The sequence below is a fragment of the Salvia miltiorrhiza genome, chromosome 5 (genome assembly GCF_028751815.1).
Source record: "Salvia miltiorrhiza cultivar Shanhuang (shh) chromosome 5, IMPLAD_Smil_shh, whole genome shotgun sequence".
Classification (NCBI taxonomy): Eukaryota; Viridiplantae; Streptophyta; class Magnoliopsida; order Lamiales; family Lamiaceae; genus Salvia; species Salvia miltiorrhiza.
Window position 1 is genome coordinate 11284951 of NC_080391.1, and position 15395 is coordinate 11300345.

The 15395-nt window shown below is 38.8% G+C and overlaps 4 protein-coding genes across 5 annotated transcripts; 1 reads left to right on the forward strand and 3 right to left on the reverse strand.

Moving 5' to 3' along the window:
- Positions 1 to 1819: 1819 nt before the first annotated feature.
- LOC130986008 (protein ALP1-like) lies at positions 1820 to 3597 on the reverse strand. Its single transcript, XM_057909263.1, has one exon. It carries the CDS (start codon positions 3294 to 3296, stop codon positions 1932 to 1934), a length of 1365 nt encoding a protein of 454 aa, XP_057765246.1. The 5' UTR covers positions 3297 to 3597; the 3' UTR covers positions 1820 to 1931.
- A 763-nt stretch (positions 3598 to 4360) lies between these two features.
- Positions 4361 to 8596, reverse strand: LOC130986009 (uncharacterized). Of its 2 annotated transcripts, XM_057909264.1 has the most exons (7): positions 8146 to 8596; positions 7615 to 7674; positions 7170 to 7418; positions 6881 to 6957; positions 6224 to 6300; positions 5891 to 6023; positions 4361 to 5107 (listed from the first exon to the last, which is right to left on the reverse strand). In XM_057909264.1, the coding sequence occupies exons 1-7, from the start codon at positions 8546 to 8548 to the stop codon at positions 4949 to 4951; spliced, it is 1158 nt and encodes a 385-aa protein (XP_057765247.1). In that variant the 5' UTR covers positions 8549 to 8596; the 3' UTR covers positions 4361 to 4948. The 2 variants fall into 2 exon arrangements, with proteins under 2 accessions (XP_057765247.1, XP_057765248.1); XM_057909265.1 differs by lacking the exons at positions 5891 to 6023; positions 6224 to 6300.
- A 319-nt stretch (positions 8597 to 8915) lies between these two features.
- LOC131025509 (uncharacterized) lies at positions 8916 to 9441 on the forward strand. The gene is made up of 2 exons (XM_057955303.1): positions 8916 to 9077; positions 9169 to 9441. The coding sequence occupies exons 1-2, from the start codon at positions 8916 to 8918 to the stop codon at positions 9439 to 9441; spliced, it is 435 nt and encodes a 144-aa protein (XP_057811286.1).
- Positions 9442 to 9762: 321 nt separating this feature from the next.
- LOC131025510 (uncharacterized) lies at positions 9763 to 11709 on the reverse strand. Its single transcript, XM_057955304.1, has 3 exons — positions 11221 to 11709; positions 9998 to 11122; positions 9763 to 9903 (listed from the first exon to the last, which is right to left on the reverse strand). Exons 1-3 carry the CDS (start codon positions 11707 to 11709, stop codon positions 9763 to 9765), a joined length of 1755 nt encoding a protein of 584 aa, XP_057811287.1.
- Between the last annotated feature and the right edge of the window lie 3686 nt (positions 11710 to 15395).

Consider the following 15395-nt stretch of genomic DNA (forward strand, 5'->3'; position numbering starts at 1 on the left):
TAAAATCTAATTAGCAACTGGGCTACAATTCAAATTGTTCTTTTCAAGCATGACCATGGCTTTGGTTTGTATACATATGTTTTATTTACTGAGCATGATAGAGGCAGTCTTATTTTGTAGAGCCATTAGCTATACATTTTCTTCTTTGGCCGAGTGTGTGCATTGTACACATGAACTATTTTCTGAGTTGTATTCTGTTTAGTTCCTAGACCACACCTTCCATTTGAACCACAACTAGTAGTGGAGAAGTCCCATGACTTTGGTCCTTGAACTGCCCTGAGCTTCCTGGTCCTCCGGCTTCAGCTACGAGCATCACATATGGAAAACAAAAGCATGAGGTTGAATTGAAGTATCCTCAGTGTAGGAGACTTGATATTTTTTCTGCTAGTAAATTTGAGGTAATTTTACTGGATTGCTGTATTGACATTTGAATGCCCATTTATTTTGCATGTCTACAAAATTCTTGGATTTTTTTATCACTAAGTATATGCTCTTTTGTGCGCTGCATTGTTCTGTGGTTGGTATAATTTTGCTATTTATCATTGAAACTTTCTTCCCATGCTACCTTTTAAGATTTGTTTGTTCTTAAGTTCTTTTGTAGTTCTTTTTTGCATGCGTACAAATTTTTAGGATTTTTTTATCACTAAGTATATGCTCTTTTATGCCCTGCATTGTTCTCGGGTTGGTATAATTTTGCTATTTATCACAAAGTTCTATTTTGCATGTGTACAAAATTCTATGATTTTTTTTATCAATAAGTAAGTATGCCCATTATTTTGTGGTTGGTATAATTTTGCTATCTATAAGTTACATATATTATTATATAAAATAGCTTTAATAAAGATGGTATCGTTAAAATGAAGATGAAACCATCTTATAGTTGGAGGTGTATCTAATGAACGACCAATATCTTGGTAAAATCAATTTATCTAATGATTATTATCTATTTAAATTTTCCACCAAAATATCTAGATATTGTTCTTCCAAAATATCTAGATATTATCAAATTATTGGTGCGATCATAAGTGATACACAACTATAGTGACTTGATTAATCTTAAATGTTTATTTATTTTATACTCCCTCGGGTCCTGTAAGAGTGTATCACATTTTCCATTTTCGTCCGTCCCATAAGAGTGTATCACTTCTATTTTGGGACATGGGCCCACTTTTTCTTTTTAACCACAATCACTCATTTTTACAATCTCACAATCAATTCAATCACAACCACCCATTTCCACTCAACACATTAATTATCAACTTTTTCTTAAAACCCGCGTCATCTCATATGTGATACACTCTTATGGGACGGAGGGAGTACTTGCTAACTGAATGTTCACGAAAGAAAGAAAGAATAAATAAATAAATGATTTGTTAAAAGTTCATATAAAATCATAAATCTTGATCAATGGTAGTAATATTTTAATAATATTATTTTGATTTACTAAATATCATATATATATATATATATATATATATATATATATTAACTGAAAATTTTATGATCATTTTAGACAAAAATATGTGATTACCTCTTATTTGGTCTGTTTTCTTCATATTACAAATATATTGAACAAATAAAACTTGTGAAAGCAAACTTTTGTAGGATTGAGATATTTTTTAGATAATTTGTGTTATGTTTCCTACTAGCCACTAAGAGCATCCACAATGCTTGCACCCATAGTGGGTGCAATACCATGGGTCCCACTTTTATTGCACCCACTCCCACAATGGTATTGCACCCACCCGGGTGCAATAGATTTTAATTTCATTTTCTCTTTACTTTTATTCATTTTTCAATTTAAATTAAACAACTTCAATTTTAACAACATAAAATTCATTCAATTAAAAATCCAAACATTACAAATAAAATTAAAAAAAAACAACAAATATTTAAAACATCCAATTTTCGAATAATTTAAAGCCGTCGAACTACGGGTCAACCGGACCAAAGCGTGCCCATATATGCTCAACCAAATCGTCGCGGAGGCGAGCATGCAATCGTGCATCCTTCAAGCTTGCATTCCGTGCCAAATAGGCGGCGAACTCCGGTGGTGCTCCGGAATTGAATTGTGTTTGAGGAGTAGAACTTGGTCCCTCGCCGTCGTCACCGTCGAAATTACTTGCATTTCCACCTTCTTCCTCAATGATCATGTTGTGCAATATGATGCATGCAAACATGATCGAACTCATTTGCTCCGACTTCCACAAACGTGACGGTCCCTTAATTATACCCCACCGAGCCTGAAGAACACCGAAAGCGCGTTCCACATCCTTCCTTGCAGCTTCTTGCATCACCTTGAACCTCCGCTTCTTCTCATCGTTCGGAAACTGGAAGCTCTTCACGAACACCGGCCAGTCCGGATAGATGCCGTCTGTTAAGTAGTATCCTCGAGTGTGGTGAGAATTGTTGGCGAGGAATTGCACAGCCGCTGCATGCCCCGCTAAAACATCGTTGAATAGCGTGGACTGGTGGAGCACGTTGATGTCGTTGTTGGACCCAGCGACTCCAAAGAATGCATGCCAGATCCATAAATCTTGTGAAGCAACGGCCTCTAATATAATTGTTGGCTCGCCTTGATCCCCTCGAGTGTAGGCGCCGTGCCAAGCAACGGGGCAATTCTTCCATCCCCAATGCATGCAGTCTAGGCTCCCCAACATTCCCGGGAACCCATGGCGGGCTTCGTGCATTGCAGTGATGCGTTGCACATCGGCAGTTGTTGGCCGCCTCAAATACGTGCCGCCAAAGATACGAACGACGGCCTTGCAGAATTTCTTCAAGCATTCCATCGCCGTCGTCTCTCCTATACGGAGATATTCATCACAACAATCAGCAGAATTTCCGTATGCCAATTGTCGAATAGCGGCAGTGCACTTCTGGATCGGGGAGAAGCCCACCCGGCCAACAGCATCCGGACGTTGTTGGAAGTAAGGATCGACTTCTAGCGCATTGACAATGCGTAGAAACAACTCCCGGCTCATGCGAAATCGACGGCGAAAGAATTGTGGCCCATAAACAGGCTCGACGGCGAAATAATCGCGATGGAGGCGCTCGGCTCCACCTTCACGGTCACGACGAACCACTGCTCGCTTTTTCGCCGGGCGTTGTGGAGGTGGATCGAACCGATATGAACTTGCTACTTGCATAAAATTCACAGCACATCTCATAAAAAATAAATCGGGGGCTTGAGTAGGATCGGGAAGAGGAGGAAGTTGTGCGGGATCAACATGAACTTCTTCTTCGGATGAAGAATTTGAAGAAGAATTATTGTTGGAAGAATTGGTGGATGAAGACATTTTTTAGGAGTTGAAGAGAATTGTTGGATGAATTGTGTTTGTGATTGAAGGGGATATATATAGGTGAAAAAGAAAAGAAAAAAAAAATAAAAAAAAATAAAAAAATTCGGCCGAAGACCGTTGAGCAACGGTCTTTTGACCGTTAAAATTAAATTTTTTTTTTTTTTAATTTCGGAAAGGGGCGCGTGTTTACACGCCCCCTCCTTCGCTCCCACATTCGACGAGTGCGAGCGCTCGCCTCCCCTCCATCGCACCCGGGAGCAACAACGGTGGTGGGTGCGATAGGCCGGGTTCGATCCGGCCATCGCACCCACCATTGTGGATGCTCTAATAAATGGTGCAATTCATTAATTTACACGTGAATTTATTGTATTTTATTGAAGTTGACAATTCATTCACATAAATTTTATTTGAGTATAAAAACAAGCGTTTTCCTCTACTTTGCGGGTGGTGTTGACCTCCAATACAACGGCAATTCCTTATGCGCATTATTTCCCCGGTGAATAAATTAGTTTTAGTTAGGCGCATTATTTCATCCGCGCATAAATTAATTTTACTTGGGCGCATTATTTCCTTGGCACAAAAATCTTTCTTAGGCACATTATTAGTATGTCAGATCAAACAAATACAAGAATCTAAATACAAATCAAATTTCAAAAGTAATCAAAGCCAAAATCATTCTACTACTATTTATGACACTCATACGACAATTTAAACTTTTCATAACAAACAAATACACTATTAAACAAAGGAAATGGATATATGATGTAGCAAATATTAAAAGTGAGTATATTTAGTAGACATGTTTACAAAGTTGAGTAGTTTTGAAAATCCCATTTTTTATAATTGCACAAAAGAAATGGCGGTAAAATACTAGTAGTGTTGAACTATAGATTTCCAGTGAGCAACGACACTTTTGTTCAGGCAATATGTTGACCGAACCAATTTAAAGAAAAACATAAATTTACCAACTGATACAGAATAACCAAATGCTTGTGTTGTGGCAAAAAGGGTCAGCTTATTAAATGTAAGTTCGTACCAGTCTACTACGAGGCACTACCAGGTTTCTGAATGCAATATCACCAACAATTTAATTTGTTCAATAAACTAGTGCTAATAAACAATAACTAGAAAGAATTAATAATTCAAGACATGTGAAACAGATTCCAAATACCAAACAGTGGTAGACATTGAGACCAACATACCAAAAATGCCTATCTTTCTCCTATTGCAAAAACAGCATAAAAAATTGAGGCAAAGCAAACAATTGTTTGCTGCACCGATCTCTTTTACCTTAAACCGAAATACCCTGTATTCATCACTCTGCCTATTTACAGCATTGCGCCTCTCCCAACTGAAAGAATCTTCAGCAGTGAAATGCTTGGAGTCCGAAGGTAAGCTCTCGAAGCCCCCCAAGCAGTTGACTTGTTGAAGATCCCACACTAAATCCATCCGCTGCCATGGTGTGTGATGTCAATACGGAATGACTAAGAGCACATGGAAGTATGGAACCGATTCTAGTTTTAGTGGGACGTAAACAGATTGTGCTTTTACTCCATTTTCTTCCACCAGGTTTCACTTCAAGAGGCCAACAGCACAAGCCAGAGAAATTTTCATATCATTAACTCTACTCATACTCGCATGGATTTCATCTAATTGGAAGACATGGCAATGGCCTCTTCAATTCTCCTTATAACTAGACTCAGTTCGCCTCCACTTTCCAAAGCTATGAAAGCTGCTCTATGGGCAGGTTTATGCAACTTGAGCAGATTGTAAGATTGCAGCACAGACCAACGGGCTTGATTTGACATCTGTGAATTATAAAGACAAATGTCATGTTCCATATATTGGTATACATGATTATGAAAGCCAATATTCTTATTAGTAACTGCACTGAAATTGGTAAGGAATCTAGAGTTTGATAAGTACTGACTTTCCACAACATACGGTTTGACTCCAAACAAAAAACCAGATAGATCTTTTTGGCATTAGGCTGTCCTATGTGTCTTATCGAAAAAATTCATTCACATATTTGACTAACCACTAATGTCTGTCAAAAACCCAAGGCACATTCTAGCAAAGACTCATCAACACTAGACATGCTAATTTATTTTCTTTCTATTAGGTTCACACAGGAACGTGGACACCACAACCTACAGCAATTTTTAATTGATCATCTTACACTTCCCGCAATTTCGCAAACAGGCAAAGCTGGTGGACTATAACACTTACAGCCAGAGCACTGGGTCATCCTTTCTTCCCACAGTGATCAGTATTCAGTAGACTAAAATATTGAGCTCCAACTAACAAAAATAGCAATTGTTATCTCAGCCCCAAACTGCAGCCCCAATTCCACTTACTTCCATAGGAATATAGGATACTGATACGATCAAATATAAACCTGATATTATTGCATATTGAAGCTACTACTATGCGCAGGGATGAATGAAGATTCAATTAAACACTAAGACAAAATTGTTGGTGCCAACATTCATAGCTTGCCGGGGGGGGGGGGGGGGGTTAATTCTCAATACTCGAGCAAAGGGAATAACTAACACTACACAAACAACAGATGTTTTTGAGAAAAGGAAGACCTGTGTGATGGTGAGTGGGGGTTCTAGAAGCCCACAGATACTCCTGAAGAGGTTCTCATCATTTTCTCCACCCTCAGCCTCTCCATATATGAGAGCTTCTGCTGCAATCCCAGCAAAAAGCACCATGCAGTACCTAAGCATGAGAGACTTTTGATATGACTTCACAACTCAGAAGACACTTTCCACATCACAATTTACATCCATATTACGACTTTCACATTTTTCCAACCAACGTATATTAAAAGCAGAAAGCATTATGAGGATACTCATTGATTTAAAGTTCGGGCTATGAACTACTGAGAGCATCTCTGACTAAATTTTGACAGCACCAACCTGTCAAAGGCGGACCCACTAAGACGGCCCTCAGCAAGCTCATTTTGAAGTTTTTCATCCCAAAACTGTGTTCCTGCCTGTAAGAGATTATGATGAAAGCATAAAATATGTTTGTGGAGAAGCTTCTTATAGGAACAAGCTTTTGGTAGTTTTCTGAACTCAAAAGAAGGAATAAAAACAACACAAAGTAATGGAAGTGAAACCAGTGGTGAGAATGTAGAAATCTAGGATGTAAATTAGCAACTGCCAACTGGACAGTGCTCTATTACCATGGGTGACCAAGTTGGGAGTAAACTGTCAGCTCCTATACGGTGTTAAAGTTCAAGAGTGAAGGATGGACAAGGAAATACTATCCAGTAACCGAGAAGAAAGGTGAATCAACTGACACACAGAATAAGGTTTGTCTCGGTCCATTTGGAAACAAGTCAATTAAACTCCAGATATCTTGACAATAAAAGCCACCACAAAAACTCACATAACACGGTGAACATGAAGATTTATTCTCCTAATTGTTATTGGATCCTTTAAAGCACATCCACTCCGAAATTAAGGTTAGAAACCAGAAAGCTTTGGACGCCATGTGATGCCTACCTAATCAGCAATCTATCAAATTTTGAGTAAGGATAATGAAGTAAATATGCCAGGATCAAAAAGTACCTGCCCTTGAATGCCCATTTGCATTGCTCTAATAGGGTCTAAAATAACACCACGAATTGGACAGCCCATTAGGTATGCTGCAAATTCACAGAGCTACAGCATTATTATAACTGACAAAGTAAATCCAAACAGCATAATAATGCTTTATCATTCAGGCAGAATAAACTAGCAGAAAAAATATAGTCATGCATAATCAAACATGAATACAGTGCCATACCATTTTAGTTATTGTGCTTAGTGCTTAATGCTATTGCAGAAGGAGAAAACATATTTAACTAGAATGGCTTACCCACGAGAAGATGACCAGCTTCGTGCACTAAGATACGGCGCCTATGTGGAGGCCAATAACTAGAGATCTGAGCTAAGCATGCGCCACCAAGAAGAATAGCATCTAGCATCGACAACGCTAAAATTGCTACAAGGTTCGGTCTGATGTCTATTCCTTGATTTATTAGTATAGATGTTCCAGCAAGTACAGCTATTAAAACAACACTAGAGCTTCCAGAAACTCCCCACTTTTTGGGAGAGAGCTTTGACACTGGAACAGCGACAGAAATGCGAGGGAAAATTATCAGATCAAATATGAATAAAAATTGCAACCAAAATATAAAAATTTTCATTGCTTCTAGTGGCAATAGCAAGTTCAAGAGCTGACTCATTTGAAATATGGCAAGATACGTTATACATCATTTTCTGTATTTATAAAGAAAGTACTTACTTAGATGATCTTATACCTTCTAAGCCAGTAGAAGACTTCAATAGCGATGGTGTAACTTCTCTGGATTCTCCTAAAACTGCAAAACATGAATACAACATTACTCGTAACACCTAAAACTTAAATTGTAGTTGAATATTCGATCCATATGCAAAATGACTGGCAATGTGCTGAAGATTTCCTTGTATTTCTATCAAATTCTCGCTCTCCTTGTTTTATTTGTTTATCTCCTTCCCCTTTTCCCTTTTCTTTTACATGTTTTCCTCAACATTCACCGATTCGATTTGCAAGTAATAACGTTGAAATGTTATAATTAAACATTTGGAATTATTTGATTAGCTTAACTATCAACTTTCTCAGGAATCAAATTCAACAAACAAAACACTTACATTAGTATATTACTTTGAAGAACTGATTCTCGTGAACATGCCAACGTTAATAAAATATTAATTTGCCCACAGTGACGTTGAACTTCCCGTGACCTCTACGTTCTTTGAAGAATTAACACACCAACCTTTACAGAGAAATCAAGCTAACAGGTGGAACTTACCGATGTTCCTATATTTCCCGAAATTGGGCAACAGCCCTCGATCTTTGAGAAGGGCGTAGGCGCTACCGACAAGCCGCATATCATCGGCGTTCAAGCACGTGTTTAGCACCTGAAAATCCCGCTCAACTGCGAACATGCGTAACTCATCATTCAGCTGACCAGTCGACTCAATTGAAGAGGTGCGAAGTTCGTCTTTGAGTTTGAGGAAGCGAAGCGCTCCTGCGAGGTCCTTCTTCTTCACCGCTTCTTCGTAGTCCTGCCACTCCCTGACCGCTCTAATTCTAGCGCGGCGTCCGTGGATTCTTCTTCGCCGAAATCGTGTGGATAAAATAAATGGAGACGGTCGGCATAGCGACGGTGGGGGTGCCACGGAGAGCAGAAGAACCGGTGCCGATTTCGCCATTGGAGAGTTGAGCTGTTTGGTTGAGTGTTTTAAGTTTAACCATGGATTCTAAAAGGGTTAATTACGCCAAAAACCATGAACTTTGGGCCCATTTCCAAATTTTCCATGAACTTTGATTTTTATCAAATTTTCCCTGAACTTAAAGGCGGGAACAATTTTTCCATGAATTTCGAAAATCCCCAATTTGACTGCTGAGTTGGCACCATTTAAGTCGCCTGAAAGCTGACTTGGCACCGGCGACGATATGAAGAAACGACGTCGTCCTATACCCATAATACTACGTCGTTTGATTAAAATTTTGTTCCCTAAATCTAGAATTTAAGAAATTGCATCCCCATTTCGTCGGTTAGGGTTTCAGAAGGGAGAAATGAAGTTCACGCCATCTGCCTCCTGTTATAGCGCCTCATCCTCGTCCATGACTACACCAGATTTCTTCCCTGAATGCGCGTGCAAACTTCAAGTGGAGATGAAAACGTCGCGAACACAGCTCAATCCTGGGCGAAGATTCTTGAGATGCTCCAACAAAGAGGTAATTTTGACGTTATTTTCGTTTTGAGTTTTTCTCTTGAGATGCTCCAACAAAGAGATGCTCCAACACAGCTCAATCTTTGTTTTTGCAGAAACAATGTGGCTTCTTTGAGTTGGTAGATCCTGAAGTAAAGCCTAAAATTGAAGATGACGAAGATGAAAAATTGAACTTCTGGATTGGAGAATGCTATCGCCTAGGGAAATATGTGGAGGAAGATATGAAGCGAATTAGATTGTTGGAGAATGAAGTCAGACTCCTCAGAATGGAGAACGTCGAGAGCAGCAAGTGTTCGATGAAAAAGATGGTTGCATGTGCTTGTGTTCTGGGTGTTGTTTGTTTGGTGATTCAAGCTTTTGTTTCGTAGGTGTTGTGGGTGTTGTTTGGTTGGTGATTCAAGCCTTTGTTTGTTAGGTGTTCTTGGTGTTTGATTGTTAGGGTGTTATAATGAGATCTATTTTGTAGTGTCATTGTAATCTCATTTACAATCATGATGACAATGAATTTCTATGGATTTCAATGGATATATGCAAAGTAGATCAATAACATATACATAACAGATCAATAACATATACATAACTTGTTTAAGTGTTAATCACTTTACATATCAGCAAAATGCTTGCAAAAACTACATCAAAAGAACATCAGTATGCTATCAGAGCAACATCAAAACAACAACAAATTTTCTTCAAGGATTGGATTGAGATTCTTGTGTGGGGCCCGTCAGGCAGATCTCTTCTCCCCTTGGGATTTGCTGCAGTCCACTCCCAGATGCAATATATGAATTGCCTGTTTGCTCTCCACAGTAAAGTCCTATTCCTTTGCTTGCCTACAATGAATATCATTTAACATAGCTCAAATGCAAATGGAATAAGAAACTAAAATGATCAAATATTATCAGATGCAATAGTTTTGGGATATACCTCTTGCCTCTCCATTGCAATATCCCTAGCCCTACCTTTACCCCTGCCACTGCCACTTCCCTTGGGCCTGCCTCTGCCCCTTCCTCTTGTAGTAGCCTCTGTTGTATCAGTAGGGTTTGTTGGGATTGTTGCTTCTGTTGGTTCAGGGATTGGGTACTTTCGAGGGCGTCCAGGCTTCCTCTTCTCACCATCAGGTTTCTGTACTTCATCATTCATACATCCTCTGGAATTATGACCCTCTTGTAAACACCGTTGGCATGTCATCTTACAACCAGTCTTTCTCAGGCTTGAAGGTTGTTTAGGGTCCTTCTCATCTGTGTCTCTTATTCTCTTCTTCTTTGGTCTGCCGGGCATGATCCTCACCTGTGGGGGTTGAACTGGATATCCCTCAGCCTTTGGCCACAACCTCTCACCATTGATTGGCTCAAGTGGGAAGGAGTATGCCCTCAAATAAGTCTCTGTGCTCAAATAGTTATGCACATAAACGGCTGGATCCTCCTTCATAAAGTTGATAGCAGAAACAGCATGCACACAAGGTATACCAGTTATCTCCCAACCTCTACAACTGCAAGTCTTCTCAGGAAGAGAGACAATAAACATGTCATCTTTGTTTGACACTTCAAACTTTCCTCCTAGCCCAGGGTGAGAAGTACAATACCTTGCTAGTGATTTAAGCTTCTCAAGTTTCTTCCTAACAGCTGGTGTAAGTATATCAGTGACAGTCATAACATGTTGAAACTTCTTATATTGTCTTTCCCTCAGCCCACTTCTAATGTCCTCTAACATATGGATGATATGTTTTCCCCTAGCACTCAGAATATACCCATTAAACGTTTCTGACACATTATTATCCATCATGTCACTCACACAGCAAGTTGAAAAGAAAGCCTTACAAAACCTGGTAGGATCTCTGTTCAGCAGATCATCATATGCCATCATATTTTCAGTTTTGAGAGTCTCCATGACTGCATCCCATTCCTCTACGTATGTGGCCCTCACTGCTTGCCAGAATAGGTTCTTCAATGCAACACCTTTGAACTGCTTTTTCCAGTTCATGTAGACATGGCGAGCACAATTTCTGTGCTCTGCCAATGGAGCCAACTCCTTGACAGCATTTGTTAGCCCCTGCATAGTAACATCATTTCAGTATGGACACAAGACATATAAAGCCATAGTAACATCATTTTAGTATGGACACAAGACATGGCAAGGCAAATACTAACCTTTTGCTGATCAGAAATCAGTGTAAAACCATTCCCATCATGGATTCCAAGCTCTTCGAGCAATATACCTAAAAACCACCTCCAACAAGCCTCATTTTCCACCTCTACTACGGCCCAAGCTATTGGGTACATCTGGTTATTGCCATCCTTCCCTATGGCACATAACAGTTGCCCCCCTAAGTGTGTTTTCAAGAAACACCCGTCAAGACCAATAATTGGTCTACACCCCTCTAAAAAACCCCTCTTCAATGCAGAAAACCCAATGTATAACCCCTGAAATATACTACCATCACCACACAACAGTTCAAATCTACCTCCCCTATCCACCCTCATCAACTCAAGAATATAACTTCTCAACTTGTTATAGTGACCCTGCACAGTACCTCTTAGCAACTGCAATGAATGTGCCTTAGCTCTATACAACCTCCCATTAGGAATAGCTATGTTAAATCTCCTTTTAACATCATTCCTAAACTCTTCAATACACATCTGAGGTCTAACTCTGAAAACCTCTGTGTATTGTTCCCCAATCCACTTATAACTAGCCTGTTTATTACCCACTGCAAATGAACAAGTGTGCTCCTCCTGTAGAATTTTGACCACCAAAGAACTCTATTTCTTCAGCATACTAGCAAACATTCTCCAGGGACAAGGATCCTCACAAAAAGCCTCACATTGCTCCTTGTTCACTCTCCTGAAATGAATAGGATAACCCTTTACAATGCTCCATGAAATCAGTGCCTTCTTGCATTGAAATCCATCCTCGAAACGCATACCCAACACTAATTTAAACTCAGACATATCTCCCCTAGGATCATACACTGACCTACACTGTTTACTCCTAACAATTTGCCCATCCGAGTCACTACTATCAGAACCATCCCTGTCAGAATCACCATATTCAGATAATCTATCTTCTACAGTCTCCTTCCCCACTTCCATGTCACCTATAACACCTAAGCTCTCCCTTATGTTAGTTCTTGCCTCTTCATACTCTTCATCTCCTGATCCTAACTCTTTATCCCCTAGTGAATCATCTGATTCAACATGTTCTTCTTCAATATATTCAGGAAGAAAATCATCAGCATCCTCATCTGCAGTATCAACCTCCTCCACTGCCATCACAGGCTCCTCCCTACGCAACACCTTCTCTTTCCCCTTCCCCTGCCCACAGCTACTCTTAGTGGTAGTCACAGTCTTTGTAATTGTCTTAGTAACAGTTTCACTGACAGCCTTCACCTTCCCCAATTTGCCCTTCTTTCCATCATCCACATAGACACTAATAGACCTGATTGAAGATGTCATGCATCGAATCATCTGCATGACTTCTTTATCTTCGCGCACATCCATGAACACTAAACTTCGAGGAACCTTAAAAGCTAAACACCTCCAGGAAGTATAACCAAGCTTCTGGATTTCCTCCTCTAAGTCCAAATACCCGAACCTATCCTTATCTAGCCCGAATCTACTCTGCACTTCGCCACCTGAATACAACCTTCCTGAGCCTAAATTGACGAACTTACCTCCATGGTGTATGTACAACCCAAATTCGTCGCTGCAAACGAATGAAGTACCAAAATTCAATGCAATGTTCAAAGAAAATGAAATTTTTTGGCGCAAAAGAACTACTATCTGAACCCTAGAACGGGAAAATTTTTAGTGAAGCTTAGGGCACCAAAAACCCATGGGCGAAAACTCGAAAACAGTGGTAAATCGATATACCTGTCCCCCATTTTTGCAAAATCTCGTCGCCAATATCTCGTGTCTTCTTCGCGCGCAATATGTCGTCTTCTCCGCAGGTCAACTTCTCTCCACAGTTTCAGTCAATATAGTGAAAATTAGTGAGTGTGAAAATGGTGGGTGTGAAAATGGGACGGTGAAAATGGCGATTTAACCCTAACATTGACAATAGATGATAAGAAATGAAACGACGTCGTTTCAGCAGCTACCACGTAAGATCAGTTTCTGCCACGTAGGAGCCAGGTCAGACCGGAGTATTACCGGAGCTGAAATTCATGGAAAAATTGTTCCCGCCTTTAAGTTCAGGGAAAATTTGATAAAAATCAAAGTTCATGGAAAATTTGGAAATGGGCCCAAAGTTCATGGTTTTTGGCGTAATTAACCCATTCTAAAATCGATATGCATTTGGGCTTTGTTGGTGTTGATGGGATTAATGGGCTAGATTTACAAATTGGGCTTTCTTGTACTTGGGCCTTCGACGGCAGAATGGAATAGGCTTCTTACTATAGGCGCACGAGCACTATACGATATTCTCCTTTATTAACAAAATATTTTACTCCCTCCGTCCCAAATGAAATGTCCCATTTCTTTTCGGCACGAAGATTAAAAAATGTGTATAATATAGATAAAGTGGGTTGATGAAAATTATTTAAATATTAAGTATAGAGAGAGAGTGTATTGCCAAAAAAGGAAACATGACATTTCGTTTGTGACAGCCCAAAAAGGAAAACAGGACATTTCGTTTGGGAGGAAGGGAGTATTAATTTTCATTTTGGTACTTCCACGAAATATTTTTCATATATTTACACATATTATCATTAATAGATCTACTATTTTTAAAAATAATTTTATTAACTAGGATTATTTTTTAAAAAATTTGTGAGACTCTCATTTCATTCATCAAATACACAATTTATTTTTGAAAAAACTCGTCTTCATTTTCTTTAGAAATAGGAGTATATTTCGTGGATGAATGGAGTAACAATACAAACAAATGCAGAATGCATTGTTCTTCAATATAGAGTTGGATTATATTTAATATGTATGTAAATAAAATATCGATTGAGATTAAAACAAATAGTCGTCCTATACTTCTTAGCTCTTTCTAACCGTATTTTACATATTTTTGGGACTTGGTATAAATAAAGAAACACCACGACCTTCCATAAAGATATAATGTTTTTATCCGCTATTACCAATACACACTTGTTACTCTCATGTATTTTTATTTAGACGGAAGACTAAAACTTTTATTAATCAATATTGTCCTCGTGAATAATATTCCTCAACCAATGGGCAAAATCATCCCACTCAAAAAAGAGAAAAAGGAAATCATCAACCGCCAACTGGTATCACTAATATGTTTGATCAGCTCATTTGATGTAGATCAATTTAATAAATGTTAAACTTATTTAATATTCGTATAAATATGTTTTAACTATGAGTAGTGCTTGTAAGCTGATTATTTAGACAGATAATTGACTTGTACGAAATGTGGTAGTTGGTTACTCGCTTTATAAAATCTTTTTAATACAACTTTTCAGATTAGTCAGTATTCAGTTTAAGATCAAAAACTGAAATTAAATTTCTATGTTGATACTAATACAATGTATAACTTGTTAGAATGCAGATAAAATAAGCATATAATTAAGCATACAATACTTAAAGTAAATACAAAAAGTAAGTATGGAATTGATTTATATAAAAAAGGGAAATGCTCAATTGGTTAGCTAAGATAAAAAAAAAGTCAATCGCCAGATTAATTTCCAGCCATTTAGATGTGTTTTTAGTTTGGAAATTAGTTTTCAATGCTAGAAAACATTTTTTATACTTATTCCCTTAAAAAATATAAGATGTTTTAAACTTTTACACTAAAATGAAGAAGAATTCATTAACACCAATTTTTAAGAGCTCATTCTCTTTTCTCATACTCTAAATTTAATGTATCTATTCCTCCACAGCATGTTTTAGTAAACTTAAATGAAAGATTGATAGTCATTTCCTTTTAAAGACTGTTGTGAAAAATGAAGAGATAAATGAATTTAATTAATAAACAATTCGGCCCTATTCAACATACAACATCAAATTTTGTCCACCATTTGAAAAAACATAAATTTTGGCCATTTTTTGTATTTCATGACTATTCTACCCTTCTCTCGCTCTCCTCTCTCTTTCCGAATATCCCCATCCCCCTCTCTCTCTCCAGCGGCTCCTCTCTCTTTCTCATCTCCCCCTCTCTCTGCTCCAGCGGCTCTCTCTCTTTCTCATCTCCCTCCTCTCTCTCTCTCTCTCTCTCTCTTTCCAGCGGCTGCGCGGCAGCGGCGCCGAGCTTGGAGAATTCGTCGGAGCTCTCGCAGCGGTGGTGGAGGAGATCCTCCCTCTCTCTCTCCAGCGGCTGTCGCTCTCCCCTCTCTCTTTCTCATCTCCCTCTCTCT